The sequence below is a fragment of the Camelus dromedarius genome, chromosome 10 (assembly GCF_036321535.1).
Source record: "Camelus dromedarius isolate mCamDro1 chromosome 10, mCamDro1.pat, whole genome shotgun sequence".
Taxonomy (NCBI): domain Eukaryota; kingdom Metazoa; phylum Chordata; class Mammalia; order Artiodactyla; family Camelidae; genus Camelus; species Camelus dromedarius.
This window is the reverse complement of record NC_087445.1, coordinates 45,051,480-45,069,374: the sequence shown is the minus strand read 5'-3', so window position 1 is coordinate 45,069,374 and position 17,895 is coordinate 45,051,480. Positions and strand designations below refer to the sequence as shown.

The window sequence follows — 17,895 nt, the reverse complement described above, 5'->3', positions numbered from 1 at the left end:
CGGATTTGAAAACAGCCGAGTAGCCCAGAAGGAGGGAGGCTTTTTATCCACACGTCTATTAGACAGATGGAGATGGAAATTGGTCTGAGGTCAAGCCATTTGCAGCGTTCTCACAGCCTTCGATTTTCCTCTCATCCTCACCGCAGATCATCTCAAATGATTCAGTAATGACCAAAAGTGCAACATTGACCTTTATTCCCTGGTGGATTACTGTGTTTCACAGTCCAAATGGCAGGAAGTCTATTCTGTTCTTCCAGAAGGAGCTCGGCTTTATTGAGCCAGCCCGGCCCTGTGGGAACCATGCTAGTGCAGACCAGTGTAACAGAATACGTGGGTTAAATTTGGTTTCTCGTGCTCTGGGAAACAAGAATTGACATGTCCTGAACCCACATAATTAATGGAAGAGTATCTGGGATGCTTTCTAAAAACACACAAGAGCACATAAATTGATTTGTCCACTTGTAAAATAACTGGTGAATGATAGGAGTGGTATCTTCTGGTGGCCCCTGGTTTATAAATTGTCCTCACTTCCACGACCCCAATGTTCCTTCTCCCTTTTTATTTAATGCTTCCCCAGTACATCTTGGACAACACATTTTAATACTGCAGCATTTTAAAATTACAATTTGATATGACTTGGTCACAAGGCAGCTTTTCCTTAAATAGCTTTTATTATATAGATTTGTGGTCAGTTCTTGTAACCCTGAATAAATTATCCTCATACAGCACACTTTTTTCCCCTGAAAGAGCTTGATTGTTGGAGAAATGGTGATTATTTTCTCTTGCTTAGGTATCTCTCTGGAGTGTATTGTGATGTGATGATCAGGTATTTTTGGTTGGTTATTTTTTTTAAAGAGTTAATTTATTTGTATTTAAAATAGTATTTCTGTTTGCCTCCACCTGTACAGCTGAGTTAGTATTCTATGACTCTCAAATGCACTAGTGAAGTCTGTCATCTAGGATCTGTTTCTTACCATCTTGTAAATACTTAAAGGCTTTTTCCAAAAGGAGATGCTCTGAAAATTTTTATCAGCGTGCTAGATTTCATTTTAATCATGACCTAAGAATGCTTTTGCAAAAAAAAATTTTTTTCTCAACTGTTGACTGTACACAGGTCCTTTTTCTACCTCAGTGGCTCCCAACTTCTAATGCCCCGCTGGCGCTGGCTGGGTTCAGTGGAGCACTGTGTTCCCACTCGCAGTGGGTAACAGGGCCCCTGCCTTAAAATTCATCTTCTGGCCTTTCTGGGGGTAAATTGTATTGTGGAGCTTCGCAGGTTTCTTGGCACATGATGTTGATTGAAAAGAGAATCCCAGGTTTCAGCTGGCAGTGCCAGGAACCTTGTCTTCCTTCCCAAAGGACCGCCTCTCCTGCAGCTCAGCCTGTGAGGAGGGAGGCCCAGGGGTGGGGCTTCCCAACTGAGACTGACTTTGGGGTTCAGATGGCTTTACCATTGCACGTGTGCGTGTGCGCGCACACACACACACACGTACACACACCTCTCTACTTGGGGCCATTCTGCTGTCATGCCACCTGGCTTTGATGGCCTAGGTGCTCTGGAAGAAGAGTGGCAGCTGTCATTCATGTGTGTGGGTCCTTCCTCTGAGGCCTGTTTTTAAAATTAGGGAACCACTGTCCTGTGGTCACCTTAGGCAGGAAATTCCTTTCCCACTCTCTAGATTGGCTAAAGATCCAACCTGTTAGGGAAACATTCATACCAAACTGCTTATCCAGTGATCTCTAAACAAGATGTGGGGGGGGAGGGCGATGAGAAATGCTAAAGCCAGTGTTAGATTGGTGCTTTATAGTTGTGTGCACTGGACATTTGCTTTGCCCTGAAAGGCAGGGACATAGGGACGCAGACCTTTGGAGATCAGTGCCAGCCAAAGGAGGTCATAGCAACTGGTTGCTATGATGAGAAAAGGAATGGTTTAAATGTTATTGCAAGGAAAATAACATCCCAAGTTTTGAGTAAAGACTATGGTTGTAAACCGGGTTTTCAGAGGCAACCTGACTTGCGCAGTCTTTGTCTTTACATAGGCATACTTTATTTTCGTAATTGTAATTTGACCCTTCAGACCATGATGATGGAGCCAGCTCTTCCTCCCACTGATCCTGCTACTGAATGATATGTAACTTCTCACAAGCTCCCTGATGACTAAGAGCTGTGAAGAGGGTGCCTGGTTAGGCTTGCCGTCTTTCCATTCCCGGAACAATAGGTGATGACTTCGTGGTGGTGTTCTGTGATTCACCCTGTGGGGTTTGTCTTGAAGCCCGTCTTGTGGTGCTTCAGAGTGCATCTTCCTTTGATGCCACCAAATGCTGTCGTTTTCCATCATGTTGCAAGTCAGTACGATTTCCTGTGAACAGCACTTTCTGAACTCCGTTAACAAGGGTTTCTCAATAATGGAAATGTGCTGTTTAGGCACTGAAACAGCTGCGATGCTTTTGTCAAGGATGCATCTTTACCAAAATGACAAATTAAAGCCCAAATGCTCTGCTTGGCAACAGTTGGGTCAAAACATTTACGTCATTAGTTAGAAGGAACTGAAGGGGGAAGAATTTACACAAATACACAGCATCGCGGACTCAACTTCATCTTGGAAAATGCAACTGAATTCTTAAAAAAAATAAAAGGGAGGGCAGCCCTTAAGTGGGGCCTGCCAAGCTTGTCATTTGCAAGTAAATCAGAAGACCATCACTGCAGGAAGGAGAACCAGTGAATAGAGTTGCTTTGTCATTCTTTGATGGGCCCCACACTCAAGCCTACTATTAAAAATGAATGCATTCAAGAGGCTCTGCATTAAGAACATAAACAATTAAGGGCACTTGAGTTGCTCTGCTGAGAGCTGCTGCGAAGATGTGCGAGAGCTTTCTCCGGAGACGCAGGCCCCTGCAATCTGCCTAGCGAGGAGCCAGAGAATGGGAGCAATTAGTGTTGCTGTCTCCGCCCCGGCAGCCTTCAGCAGGTTTTTATTTCCCTTTATTTTAAACCCTCCATGTTTTGAGAGAAACCAGGAGTGTGAAAGGTGAGCAGGGGCAGGAGAGAGCCTGGGGCCAGTCGGAGAGAGCTGGGATTTAGGATGCTGCAGGAGCTGCCAACTGAGGGCGAGAGGGAACAGGAAAGTTATGATCTGCCCGTAATGGCGACTTCTGTTCTGATTAATTGAGCCACTGACAGGGTTCTGTCATCTGGTACTCTCTGCTCTAATCATCAGGTTGAAGAAAGGGCGAGATTACATTGCCGCGGGTGGATTCATTTAAATGAATATTGTTTGAGGTTTCCTGCGGTAGACAGATGGGTTCCTCCACCCCCGGTGTGTGTTCTTGCCTTGGTCCTGTTTTGTAAAAATGCGTGGGAAAAGGCAGTCATCCCTCTCTGTGGCAAGGCTTTGAGGAGAGGCAGGCCTGACCTCCCTCCTGCTTTTTCTGACCCTGGGCAAGTTATTTTAACCTCCCCATCCCGTCTCTAAGGGCACCTGCACTGATTGACGCTTAGAGCCTGGACATAGGAGGACCCGGTGTGTTAAGCAGTAGACGCCACTGCTGCTGTCCTGGTGATTCAGTGACCCCAATTCTCAAAGTGTGGCCCCCAGTCACCGCACATTACCTGGGACCTTGTTAAAAATGCAGATGCCAGGGCCTCAGACCTGTTGGCTCAGAAAGTCTGGGAATGGGCCCAGCCGTCTGTTTCCCCAAGCCTTTCAAGTGGTCCTCATGCACTGTGATGTTTGAAAACCACTGAGACTGTCATGACCATTATAGGCTCAACTTAAAGAGACTCCAAGTCCTTTTTGTTTGGATTTCCCCAAAATTGTGGTTGGTCATTTATTGACGTAATTATGTTCTAAACAGAAATCCACTCTGATGCGTTAGAATTTAAGGTGAAATTCCCTTTTAGTGAGTGTGCTGGGGAAGCAAGGTGCTGGATGGGAGATACTCTGGTGAGTAGCCAGAGTTCCCAAGGAGGTCTCTTGGCCAAGGAGACTTTCCCCTCCTGTAAAGGGGTTGGGGGACTACTGGGAGATTAATTGCGGAGTTTTGCAAATACCATTTTGGATATGCAGTTTTATTCAGACATCTTAAGAGTTTCTTTATGTACCTCAGAAGTCATCTTCAGAAAATAGAGATGTTTGTGGGTGTGTTTTGGGGGCCTGTGCTTTACCGGTGGGCCAGATTGCCTGATGTTAGGGCTGACGCACTGATGCTCTTTGCCTGCGAGGGGGAGGGCAGAAGCGCAGTTTGGCTGCTACTTGTTTATTTAAGGTTTGCAGTTCATAGCTGAGGCTCCTTATAAAATGCCTACTCTGCCTCCCAGGACTTCTGCCAACAGCAGGAAGGGTACAGTGACCCTGTCATTGACAGACTGGGACCACTTGTGGTGGTACCGTTGTTGGCCGAGGGGTGACACGGCCTTGGCCTTGTGCTGCCATGGGCCAGTGAGGGCTGAATTGCTTTGCAAACGAGGCTGGGTGTATCAGCTTTGTTTCTGGGCTGGAGTGAGTCCCAGTTTCCCACTTCCGCTTCCTGGTGAAAGGACTGGGCAGAGAACAAGGCTTCTCATCTTTATGATCCTGGGCAAATCATTTCCTTTAGGCATTGGCTTCTCCATGGGTGGTATGAGGGTTGTAAGAGGGCTGGGTAGCCAAAGGGTCTCGAGGTTTGCCAGCATTGCTGTGACCCAGTGCCACCATCAGTCACAGTAGTGGGCCTGGCCACCCTTTGCTCCCTTCCTCGTTTAATAATACATTCAGACAGTAAATCAAGGGCAAGCAGCATCTACAAAGGTCTCTGGAAGCGGGTGGGGTAGGGGGAAGAAAAGGAATCTGATAACCCTGCCACCCTGGGATAATCACTGGTTTTATTTGGGGTATCAAATTGCAGCGCTCGGTCCCATGCACGTGTTGTTAAAAACACACACACACACACACACACACAGAGTCAGGAGCACCACAGCTTTGTTCTTCCCCTCCTGCTTCATCTAGTAAAGGTGTTGGCCATTTAAGCATCATTATCATAAATATGACTTCAGTGGTGACTTGCCATGCCTTTGGATTGATGTCGTGTATTTAACCGTTCTCCTAGTATTAGCTGATTTCTCAGGAGGGCAAATGTTAAGTTTTTCAAAAACTCTGTGGAGGGTTCTGATGTGCTGAGCTCCTATTCCATCTTCACCTGGCTTTTTCTCTTTTGCTTTGAAACTCGTGCTGCCATGAACAGCTTCATGCATGGAATGCTTTTCATTTGAACTATTTCCTTAGGATAAATTCTTAGCTGTGGGAAGCCTTACCAAAAGGTTTGAATAATTTCATGCTCTTGAAACACATTGCCCAGTTGCTTTCCAAGATGACTGTCCCAATTTACTCTGTCATCAGTAATGTACGAATGCTCCCTTTTCCCAGAAGACGCATCATCGTTGGATTTCATTATTTTTTTTCAAATAAACTAATTGAACTGGTAAAGAATGACCTATCTTACTTACAACATGTGCATTTTACTTGGTTGCTGGTAAGGCTGAACCTTTTTTCTGTATTGAAGGCTGTCATTTCACAGACACTGAACCTTCTAGTCAGAAGGGATTTAGAGATTATCTGTTTATTTCCTTTTGTGTGCTTTGTTTTCATGTTCTTGCCCGTTTATCTGTTGCCAGACACTTCTTACCAGCTCTCCACTGTGTTTTTCTCTTGGCCTCCCACTTGGCTCAGGGAAACCAAAAGATCAGTTTGCCAGCCGTCAGCATAAGCGGCATTTTTTTTATGATCCATCAATTTGCAATTTAATGGTGGCGGAGTTTCCCCTCCCTAAGCTGACTTTGGGCCAGGTGCCATTGGATTGCTTTGAGACCCATGGGCAGCCCTCACCCTGTTGTGAGCCTCCAGCAGCCTCATTATGCATTATTCCGTGTGTAGTGGAGAAGTGGGTAGACGTTGGGGAGCGGGCTGGCGCCTCAGTCAAGTAATTAGATGAGGTAGGAGGGGCATGAAAAGGTGGCAGCCGAGCTTTTAGGAATCATAAAATCCTAAACCTTGCATTTAGATGCCCAGAAGCACACAACTTCAGTTTCAGAGCTCTGCACAGCATACCAGGCTTTGGGTCATTGTTGGCCTTTGAGGTTTTCAACCTGTTTAACTCAGAATGTACGTGTACCTGAGTCTTGTACTTGTAAGATACGATTTCTCACTGTTAACAGAGCCTTATTCCGACACTGTTTAGGAACAGTTTATCTGGTTACATCTTGGGCACTGTGTTTAGGGGGTGTGGGGATTCAGTTGTAGTTCAGGGAGGCGGTCCTTTGAAAGCACCGTGTGTGGAATGTGTTCCCTGGCGTCGGTTTTGGTGGGGAGGGTGCAGCGAGGAGCTGTATCTGAGTCTCGGTAGGAGTCTTCTCATGTTGAGGAGGCTTTATGCTGGAAGCTGTTAGGAAACTGTACAGAAGCTTCATGTACAACAAAGTGATTTGAAAACTGTAGTCTTAGTTTGCCAAACAACAGTAAATGCCATGGAGGGTCCTGAAGGGCCTGGAGCTTGTTTATTGGTGGTCCGGCTTTGAGGTAGGCCTTGAAGGGCTCGGTTGAGTGCCAGCACGAATAGTACCGCTGGAGTTTACACGTTCGCTTCCTTGATTCTGATGAAACACTGAAGGAGGTTGGTGATAAGAGACCCGGGGCTCAGCGGCTGAAGTGACCTCACCAAGGACACCCAGTATTAGTTTGCTGAGATGCAAACGCAACGCTTTGGGTTGATCTTAGGGCTGACTCTGTTACTGTGAGCAAATCAGGGAGAAGGGGGTTGGTATTGACAAGGAGAATAAAAGCTGGTTCTTGACGGATAATTTGGACTCCTGCTTCCGGCTGCCTCGGTGGCTGGTGGCTGTCCCTGAAGCAAGGCTGGGGCCTTTCCCAAGCTGATTAAGTTTCTGGGCACAAAGGTTCCACTTGGATCTGGTTTGGGGGTAGCTCTTTAATGCTGATGTAATGTTATTGCCTTCTGTGGTGTCAGAAATGCAGACACAGGGATAGTTTACTGCTCTTAGCAGGTACCAAGTACGTCTTCAGCTTTGGGCAGGAAAATGATTTTGAGGGGGAAGATACAGTTAGCCTGCAGTTTTTCTCATTGGAGTTGTCTAGTCTTTGGAAGAGGTACAGGGCCATCTGAAAAGGTTATGAAACACCTGCTTAAGCAGGGTCAACTATCCAGTTTAACCCGCTTGCAAACTGGAGTCAGGAATAGAAGCACAGCTGGAAAAACATGAGCACTTGCTAATTTGCACTAAATTAAAGGTCTTATCAAAATACCCTTGTGTTGAGCAAGAGATAACAGTAGAGAATCACTGTTGGCCACTATGCTGCCACCCAGACTATTTTAAGGGCTGGGGAAAACGTTTCTGAACCCTTCCTGGGCTGGTGGGAGTGTTTAGAACTCACAGAGTGCTGTCAGGAGGCCGGTTGCATCCTTCTACTGCCAAGCGGAGCAGCTCAGAGAATTTCAGGGTAAACCAGAGGTGAGATTTGAATCTAGGCTTCCTGACTCAAAAATCAAGCTGACTTGTCAGAGGATAGTTTTAGGATTAGGGTTTAGACCTGGCAGAGGGAGGGGACAGCTGGGATCAGATCCTTCTCTGTTGTTCTTATTTCCAGTTCTTTTCCAGACTATTTATTTAGAATTCCCGGGACAAATTGTATGGATTTTGATGTTTCTTCATCAGTTTGAGCTTTGATCTTTCGCCCGCATCCTCATGTTTTCAGTGTTAGCTACTCTAACCTGGTTTGTACTGTCCGTGCTTCAATCTGTGCTTCTTTTATTTTGTTTTTGATAACTGTAATATTATTAAAGGTTTACCAGTTTGTTTCATTTAGATCAGATCTTAACTGTCCCCTGACAGTCACGTTCATGTCTACCTTGAAGCCCCTCTATGAAATAACATATAGTTATTAAAGAGGAGATCATTTTTTCTTCTTAAACTAAAATCAGTTCGTTCCGTCTAGGTCAAGTAATTAAGTGTAGAAAGTACAGCCATAGCAGCACTAGAGGAAAATTAAGAGTGGCATCTATAATTTTGGGATGTTTTAATCCTGACCAGGAACCTAGGATGAATATTCTTTAGTTGGACCACACAAAAACTTCAAGTTAACACATAGCAAAAAATCCATAAAAAGCAAGGTGGCACGGTGGAAAAACTGTGTAAAAGTTTGTATGTGTCGTATGCAAAGAACTACTACAAAAGACAAGGATGAATAAATGCCTGGGGCAAAAAAGAGAAAGGAAATATACAGTGGGCCAATCAATACAGGAAAAGATGTTTAACTTCAGGAAGAATCCAAGTAATGCAAATAAAAATGAGGTCATTTTAAAAATCTATTAGATGGGTAAAGATTAAAATAAAAAGGTCAATAAAATCCATTATTGACACTGGGTGTGGGAGCAAGTACCCTCCTAGACTGGTGATAATGTAAATTGGTAAGTGTCTCTGCCGGGCAGTTTATCAGCATGCATTACAGTTTAAAATATGCATGCACTTTGACCTAGCCATTTCACTCCTAGGGGCTCCTTTCAGAGATCTAGGTAGAGGGCTATTTGACAAAGAGTTTGTAATTGTGGAAAATTAGGTGGAACATAAATATTCCCTGATATCAGGAGTGCTCAGACACCCTTATGCTTGTGTAGGGGAATGTATTGATGATGTCCTTATTCATATCTTTATTTATTGAGCAGGAGGTTGTCCATGACACGTCTGAGTGGAAATAACAAATTATCATCAAAAAGCAGTATATATAGGGGGACCCTTTGGTATCAAAGTGTCTCTCTCTACTCTGGGCTTGTGCACACATAACATAGTGAGAGCCTGGAGTGCTGCTTCCCAGAATCACTAAATTGTTACTCATGGTTATCCCTGGATGGTGGATTTAGGATTATTTCAACTTTTTTGTTTATTTCTACATAGCATACATCTGTGTGTGTGTGTGTGTGCTCAAAGGGAGCATGTAGCATTTTTAAAATTGGAAAACTCAAAAAGCATTTAAAGATTTTTTTTAATTTTTGAAGACAGGGAAAAGTAGAGAATGCTGTTGAAACTTAAGGAAGATAGAAAGTGGGGAGCAAGAACCTGAGGAGGGCAAAGGGCATCCCTACTTCTTTACATCTACCCAGGTATATAGTGCAGAAGAATCTATTGCAGAGGAAGGGGTAGCCTGCCCGTGCTTTCAAGGAGAGCCATGACCTTGAGTTAGCTTGAGTGGGTGGCTGTGATCAAATGAACTGGGTGGGGCTGACACAGTTCCGTGTTTGCACCTGGTACAGCTGCGCCCTTTTTGCATATACGTATCTGTTTACCCCACTTGTTCAAGCAGGGTCTTGGGTCTGTTCTCCATACTAGTTATTGGTGGTCAGGGAGAATTGAGTTGCACTGGCCTAAATCTAATCCCATAAAACCAAGGGCTTGTTGCTCAGTTAACTGGAATCATCTCAGAGGACAGAAGGCAACCCTTTTTTATGTACTTGATTATGCAGGTCCTGAGGTTTCTACTTTATCTCACTTATTCCATCCTCTCTTTCTCAAGGGCATGGGCTGTGCACTTCATAATTTTCTTCTTGTAATCCTTTTCATTGTCTAATTCAGTAATAGAGGCGGCATTAGGAAGCATTGACAGAAAATTATGAAATAAATAAGGTCAATGTGAGACCCTTCAGAAGACTTTTTTTTTAAGCAGATCTGGTTCTTCAGAGTTAGAGGAAAGCAGGGTTGCTGTGCATTACTGGAGGATGTTGGAGGTGGGAAGGGCGGGTGGATCTTACCCTAGGCTGGGAGCAGGGTCGCCTCCCCCCGCCGGTTTGTCCCTCTTGCAGAGGGACTACTGTATACCTGGAGCTGAGCAGGGACTTTTCCTACTCTCTCTGGAACAGCCTGGGCTGCAGGCACTCAGGACACATTTTCCTAAGTTCAGTGGAACCGTGGGCCCTGTCAGTGAGGTCCTGGCATTGGATGCTGAATAGTGGTGAAACTTTACAGATGTACCCAGAATATCTCAACTCGACTGTCACCCTGGACTTGAGTTCTGTCTCAGCAGTGTTTTCTAGGCCTGTTTGAAATTTTGAGACTTGGTGAAGGCTTACGGACATTAAAGCCCTGTTTCGATGGTGCAGGAGCTGGGACAAGTGGGAAGGAGGTCTTCCTCTCCCTCTCCCTCTAGACCTCATCCTGAGAGCCAGACTGCTCTGACAGTGCTCCCGCTCCTGCTCTCTGGGGTTCTGACTCCAGTTTGAGGGAACTTGCTGTAGCTACATCAGTGTGCCCTGGTACGTCATAATTGAACAAGTGTACGGAGGGGTTGGAAATCACCAGGTTAAGTGATTACGTAGCCCTAAACCACGTAGATTTTCCGACTCAATTAAACTACCCATTATGTCTTATTTAAGTGACCAATAAAGCGTGTGATTATGTCTTACTTTGCAAGTGGGATTAATATCTCCTGTTTATCTCAAGGTAGATACTGCTCACATAACCTGGGAAACCAGGTTACGCCCTCAAGACTGAGGGAGCAGAGGACTCAAGTTGGGTACGAAGGTTTATCTTTCTGAACTGATTATGAAATATACTAAACATTTATATGGCTTTGTCTTTATAGACTGAGATCGCCAAGAGATTGAATACGATTTGTGCACAAGTCATCCCATTTCTGTCTCAGGAAGTAAGTAAAACTGTTCAGCTGTTAAAGTGCAATTATGTTGCTTCTCTGTTTGCAAATTAGCTGGTTTTAAGATGTTAATTTTATCACAAGGAACAAGTGTGAAGAACATCTGTTCCAGCTGAAGTGTGTAAACCCCTTGCTATTCCAGCTAGCAGATTCTGAGGGCACACTGTGGAAGTGGTGACGGTAGCTCAACCTTAAATTAATTTTTTTTCCTGTGGAAAACTGCAAAATGACCATCAAGCAAAAAACATCTCTTTCCTTAGAGCAGTAGTATAAGCTTGACAGCTACTGATGATTCCAAGCGTCCTTTCTCTAGAGAGCTTTTCTTATGCTGCGTTTTAAAAATGGTTCCATCAGGGTCGACTCAACCATGGGAACAGGTATTGCCTTTGTCCTTCTACATCAAGTCAGGTGGACTTAATGCTGTCCCTGGAGAAAGTGGAGGCTGATACCCTGAAGGATAAGAGCGTTCATGTTAACGTCTTCACGTTCCCTTAACTTACAGAGTCATATACAAATGTAAGCCCTTTCATTAAGTTACAAAGTCATAGAAGTTGAACCTTAATATTTTGCGAAGGAAAAGCTCTTTATGTGAGTAATCTCTGAAACTGACTCAAAACCCGGTATGTTTTCGTTTTGCCTTGAAGTTTACCTTAACTTTCAGGTACAAGCTAATAAATGCAAAGCTGTGTGTTTTCAGTGTGTGCAGGATGCGTGTGTCTCGAGGCCTTGGTGCTGGAATGCCATGTCTGTTCTCACTGGCATCTGCTGCCCCATCTCTGCTACTATTACAGCAGCCTTTTCCAGCGCAACATCTACTTGATGTTACAGTTTAGATTTGTTGGCCTTTTGAAGCGGGTTGTTCGTTAGACTTGTAATCCTGGTCTCCTTTCTCTTGTGTTTGTTTTCATTTGTGGATGGAGCTGGGAGGTAGGCGGGCTGTTTCCAGCCTGTGTGTGATCTCTGAGGCGGGGTTCAGTTGCTCCCTTTTCCCTGTTGAGGGTGAAACATCTAAGGGCTGAAGGAGGAGAGGAATTCCTGGAGTTTCCAAAACCAGCTGGTGGCTTCAGAGTTGTTGACCAGAGAAGTGATTGCAGTTTTAATGTTTTAATTTTCAGTATCGAAATGGGTGTTTTTAAATGGCTGTAAACATCTCCTCCTCAAACTTAGCATAGCGAACCCCTCCTGAGAGCCAGGGTGATCTTCCAAATCCCACACTGTTTGTTTTCTAAGGCCTCAAGTTACCATTTTTGGTGTCCTTTTTTGACTTTCCATCATCCCGAGCCCCAAATTCCCAGCAGAAGTTAAGCGGTAACTGGTGTTGGTTAGAGATTATGGAAGCATCCCTCTGTTTTTCTTTCCCAGTTGTATGCGTGTTTTCTGTGAAGTAACACGTACTCTGGAAACTTCACACTCAAATCCACGTTACACTTCAGTCTGCACCGCGTGTGGCATTTGTCTTATTGTCGGAAAGGACAGTGACATTCTTGGCTGCCTTGCTAACACTTTTTCTTCTTGTTTTCAAAGCATCAACAACAGGTGGCCCAGGCTGTGGAACGTGCCAAACAGGTGACCATGGCAGAGCTGAATGCCATCATCGGGGTACGTGGCCTACCAGGTCTACCTCCTACAGTGTGTATAACCAGCTTTCATTTCTTCTTAATTTGCTGACTTGATTGATACATAAAATGCTGTGTAGCTTAACTTTGACTCATTTGATAAGCGGAGGAGGGGGAAGTGGTTTCAGGTATGCTGAGGTGTGTAGGTAAAGCATCAGGGAGATGGTAGAAACATTTTGACGAGGGGAAGAAAAATCTTCTTTTCAATGGGAAAATAAATGTAGTTTATCCTGCTCTCTTAGATTAAAGCTTTAGGTAAGTGTTTTAAGTTCGTACTTTCCTTCCTTCTGTCATGTAATGTGAAATCTCACTGAGGTCAAGACATGTCTGGGAATGATTTCATTTGGTTATCTTTGGCCTTTTTGTCTTATGCTTTCCTCAGGTATTAGAACCTGTGTGTAACTGTTTTGCTTTTCTTGTGCCTCCTTCATGAATTTTTAAGTGGCACCCCAATGAAAAGAAAGCTCTCTTGCCAATGAAGAAGTGATGATTGTCTGCCCTGGTGCCCTCTAGCCTTTCACCAGGTTTCTGCTCTCCTGGGTTGAGTTCCATGAGTGCTCCTTGCTGGCGACTGGTTGTCAATCACAAGTCATTTGCTCGGCATTAATGAGCCTGGTGAACCGCCCGGTCCGTCCCTGCATGAGTTCCTCCTCCCCCAAACCCCCCAACTGCAGCAGGATCCTGGGCAGTTCTCTCAGGTTTTCTGCCCTCCCAGCCTAAGCGAAAGAAGTAGCTGAAACGAGGGACCGTCCTTTCTGATTTTATTCATCTGTGAGTGCCTTGAGCAGATTCAAATCACTCATTTATCAATTTATGTTAATTGCTTGTGAGAAGATGCCCTGCTGGTCTTTATAGTTCCCCCAGACACTTTGTAATGATAATTAGACATGCTGCTGTACGGATTAGGAGTGCCATAGTGCAGTGACGGCCACAGACAATAGAACCAGTTAATCCATCAGGGTTTAAAATTACATCCCAACTGGAGATGGAGAAAAAACATAAGAGCCAAGGAGGATTAAAGAATGAGCCTCAGCTTGAAAACTCTCCTTTCATCAGTTTCTCAATTGCAGACCTGCAGTCGGGTTGCCTGTGGTAAGCTATTGGCAGTCAATTAGGTGAAATAAACTGGGAGGGTGACCTTCATTTCCTTTTAATAGCTTTTTCCTCCCTGAAATGGGGAGCTTCAGTGGATTTTCAGCTTAAATTTTATTCAAGCTGCTTTATTACACTTGACAGCTTAGCTCTGCATAAACAATTCTCCCCTCCTCCTTTTCCCCCCCCAGATCCAGGCTCTGCCTCTCTCCCCCTGAGTATCACATTTTTGACTGTTACTTAGTGGGCTCTCTAATCACATTCAACAAAAAACACAATTACATCTGCATTTGTCGGCTGCCTTCTGTCCCCTTTTCTTGTGTAATGAATTGCTTTATTTCAGAGATCAAATCAAATATTCACTGGTACTTTTGCATGTACTGTGTTTGATTAGCAAAGACTAATAGCAAATTGTGCTTGTAGCCCGAGCTCAGAATTTTTTAACCCAAATGAATGAGGATGGAAAAGCCTGTTTTGATGAAAGGAAAACATATGCAAAGCAGTTCTCAAGTACCCAGTTAAACTTTGTGGAACATGTTTGTTTTCTGACAGGCTCTAGATTTTTACATACCATTTCTGGATAGTAAAACTCTGTACTTTCGCATCCTCAAAGGCACTGCCCACTCCTCCCTATCGGAAGGGAGGAAGTTGTGTTAACCAGATGTTTATAGGTAATACTCATTCTGAGTTGAATCAGAAAATAAAAATAGCAGGTTGTTTTGGAAGGGCAGATGAATCGCTAATTTTATGAATGGCTTGAGTCCAGGAAACATGTTGTTGAGATTATAAAGGCAGATTAGCTCTGATAGCTAGGAACAATAACCCAAATCAGTGAATTGGGTCCAGCGCAAGACTTAACGCCAATTGCGTATCTTCGGCATTCTGGCATGTGCGGCTTTTATAATTGTAATTTTTGGATCAGTATATTAATTTATGTCAGCGGGCTCTTTTAAAGTTTGCAGCAATCAATAATTACCCTGCACCATAAGTTTCATGCTCTGGCATATGCTTGATTTTTGCTTGAAAGGAATTGTGCGCGTCCTGGAAAATCGAAGCAGCATAAAATTGGGTTGACAATTCAGTGGACCTTTGCACCCCTTCATTGAACATGCAGTGTGTCAACCTGTCTCCCCAGAGGGGAGGAGGCTCCGGGAGGCTGTCTGTTCCTACAGGCGGCAGCTGCGCGCAAAGTAAATGCAGCCTAGTTTGATAGCAGCTGTCAGTATTGTTCAGGGACCGACTTAGGGTAAAGAACAATGGGAGAGGCCACGCTCTTCCTCTGCATCGACTTTCAGGCTAAGAAAAGAAATAGTAATTTAACGGTTTAGACATCTATTACAAGTGTGAAAGATCATGAAAGAATACCCTTTAAAATGCAAATGAGCCGAAACATTCTCAAGGTACAATCAAGGAGCTTACTGCTTGCTTGACAGGGCTAAAGATATTTCTCTTTAGCAAACCTGGAAAAAGTTAAATCTTCTCAAGGACACCTAGCTTCTAGGTAAGCTCAGCTGTGTTTTGGGACTGTGGATGCTCTCTGAGTGGGGAGAGGTTATATTTTTTTCCATTTTTTTGTAGAGTGAATTAATGGTGCCTGTTTCTCAACGGCATAGAAAACTGGGTTCTCATATCTGACAGAACATACTGAATTTTAAATCGTTTCCACCACGGCACCTGCCTTCAACTTCCATGGATTACTGGTATTTAAGGAAGATGAGCTTCTTAGGTATTTGATATTTGGAGAGACTACTGAAATATTTTTTGTTACACCTTTTTTAACAGTTTTGACTGATAGCAAAATTGACAGAATAACTGCAACCCTACTTTTTGAATTTTGCTTTTTATAAGCTGTTTTGCTGTTAAACATGTTACGTTCTTGTAACAGTAAAAGATACTTAATAGCACAGTGATCTTAATAGGCACAGGATTTATTTGGTTTGGCACAAGCTCACTTGTACTTTAGAAAACAAATTCATTGCGGGAAAGGAACTTATTTATTTGAACCTTGATTTTTTTTTTTTTGTTTTAAACATCGGGATAGTCTCCATAATTTAAGCAGCATTCCTCAAAGATTTATTTTACAATTTGGAATGCTCTTAAAAAGCTCAAAACAAATAGAATATTGACTGATGTAACATTTTATTTGTGGGATAGCTAATGTCTACCTGAAGGCAAGGAAAATTCACTGCAGGACCCTACAGGATCAGCCCCCCATTGTAAGTATTTGGGGAGCTGGGAACTAGGCACTCTCTACCTTCTCTGAGACTAAGTAATTGATTTTGGTTGAGGTTCAGTTTCCGAATAATTAGTGTTATTTTAATTGGGTTTATATCACATATAATTAATATGTATCATAGAAAGGATATATAATACCTGTGCACACACGGGTTTTTTAAAGTGGATGTGTGATTCGGATGTGGTAAAATGCAAGCTCTTGAGTGTACACTTTGATCACTGATAGACGCACACACCCTGTAGCCCACCCTCCCCTTGGTGCAGACCATCCTGCCACCCCGGGAAGTCCTCTTGTGTTTTCCTACCCCTTGAAGAAGGATGGTTGCTTTTTTGATGAAAAAGTGAAAGAATAATCAGCAGAGTGCAATTTTCTTTTTTAAAGCCAACAGTTGCATAGTTATACATCTGTTTCTAAGCCAGTACCTGCAGCCTAACTTCATGGTGTTTTGTGCTTATCTTTCTAAGACTGTTTGCATTGTGTTACGTTGGACAAATCCTGGGCCTAGAGTCAGATGCACTTGGTGGGGACACTCGGCACTGCCACTTCTTAGTTTTGTGACCACGTACAACTAGTAACCTCTATCAGCATCCATCTACAGGTGGATAATACCATTTACCTTGCATGGCTTTTGTAGGGGTAAGACCTTGACGGGCAACCTTCACCCAGCACGTGGTCCTGACTCCCTGAACTGCAGTTTTGTCTGCCTGGTTTCTCTCAGCGCCTGTAGTGGCTCTCTGGGTCCAGTTGGCCAACTGCCTGTAAGCAGCGGGTCACCTCCTCCTTTGTCTTTTCTGGTGATTACGTGGATGTTGGTGTTCAGCTTAGACCCAGCCAGATGCTCTGCCCCAGCCATTAAGTTGTTGTGCTTGAATGGCTTTTAATAATGACACAGCAGTGCAGAAGCACTGCCCATCAACTCTTGATGAACAGATTTCAAGTTCCAAACCGGGGGGAAAAGTTAAGTTTGAGAACAGATGGAGAGAGATTTGAGAACCAGAAATGTGAGGACAAGGCATCACTGACTTCTTTACTCTGCATAAAGTGGAAAGGGAACCAGGCCTGTTGCTGGCACTGAGAGGTGGCAGGAAGCCTGAAGAGGTGGCCAGATGACCGGCGGGGGTGTCCCTCCCCTTCCACAAAATGCCAGATTTCTCATAGCTTCCCCAGTGCTTGTTGGATATTAAGAGAATTTGAACTGTCTCCCATAGCAATGCTTTGAACTTCAGGAACTCGGGAAATCTGGGGGTTAATGTAACCAACCGTGTTTGTTCTTTCTCATTTATTTGGATGTAGTCTGACTGACTTTCCATGAATGTAACTTCTGTCAAGGCCTGTCGGTGGGGCTCCGGTTTGGGGCTCCGGTTATTGGTCAGATGTGTATGTTCCTGTTTCACTGGCAAATTTATAATTCTCTATACTTTAAAACAATTTAGCATGGAATAAAAGAAGTCTCAGGTGGTTTGTGGTGTCTGACTTTGTATGTTTGTGTAGGGGATGGCTGTGAATACACACTCCTGGAGTGTCTGTAGAAGGAGCCTTTCTGGCCTTAAGAGATTGAGTTGTAGACCTAACGGACTCCCCATTGTTGCATGAGATGATTGGTTTAAGGATTAGTAAAAATGTTGGATTATTTTTCTCCTCCGGCTGTAGCTGTCAGCCATCTATAGGATTGTCGTGTGTGAAGTTTAAGAGGATGAGGTTAGCCTCTTATTCTTATGAGTATGCAGTTAATCCCTGGAAAGCCCATCAGTAACCCAGCTGTAAGTTCCTTTATAAAACAAATTCGCACTCGGAGAATAATGCATAGCCTGCTATCAAAGGCAGTAAATAAAACGATGACAACAAACCTGGGTCTTCCAGCTCTACCTTCTGTTTAGTGACATACCTGCCACTTAAATTCCAGTAGTCCAGCAGCCCTTATATTAATTTCCCAAAGAGATGGTGCAGTGCTGCAGAGACGTCTTTTATACATTCTGCATCTCCTTTAGTTCAAGCTAGTTTTTTACTGAGATTGCAGCTAGGTATCTCTGGCAAGCGCAGAGCTTGGCTTCAGCATCTGGGTTCTTCTGAGTAGCCAGTGTGACTGTAATTATTAGGAAACTTGCTGAAGCATCGTTTACTTGTACACAACCCCGTATATTTTCACATGATTTTTACTTGAATTTCTGAGAAGAAGACATTATATTTTTCCTCTTTTCAGAGGGAGAAAAGAAAAATCTTCCAAGTAGAAAGTAGAGCATCTCATTTTAGGAATTAGATC

At 43.8% G+C, this 17,895-nt stretch overlaps 1 protein-coding gene across 2 annotated transcripts in view; it reads left to right on the top strand.

Annotated features, from left to right (window-relative positions):
* The window catches only part of LOC105096833 (TLE family member 1, transcriptional corepressor), an 81,295-nt gene that overhangs the window by 15,149 nt on the left and 48,251 nt on the right, over nucleotides 1-17,895 (top strand). The window contains exons 5-6 of one of the 2 annotated variants that reach the window (XM_031449940.2): nucleotides 10,623-10,685; nucleotides 12,216-12,290. In XM_031449940.2, coding sequence (XP_031305800.1) covers nucleotides 10,623-10,685; nucleotides 12,216-12,290 — 138 coding nt within the window. Of the gene's footprint in view, nucleotides 1-10,622; nucleotides 10,686-12,215; nucleotides 12,321-17,895 lie in introns of both variants that reach the window. The other variant, XM_031449939.2, reaches the window with a different exon arrangement.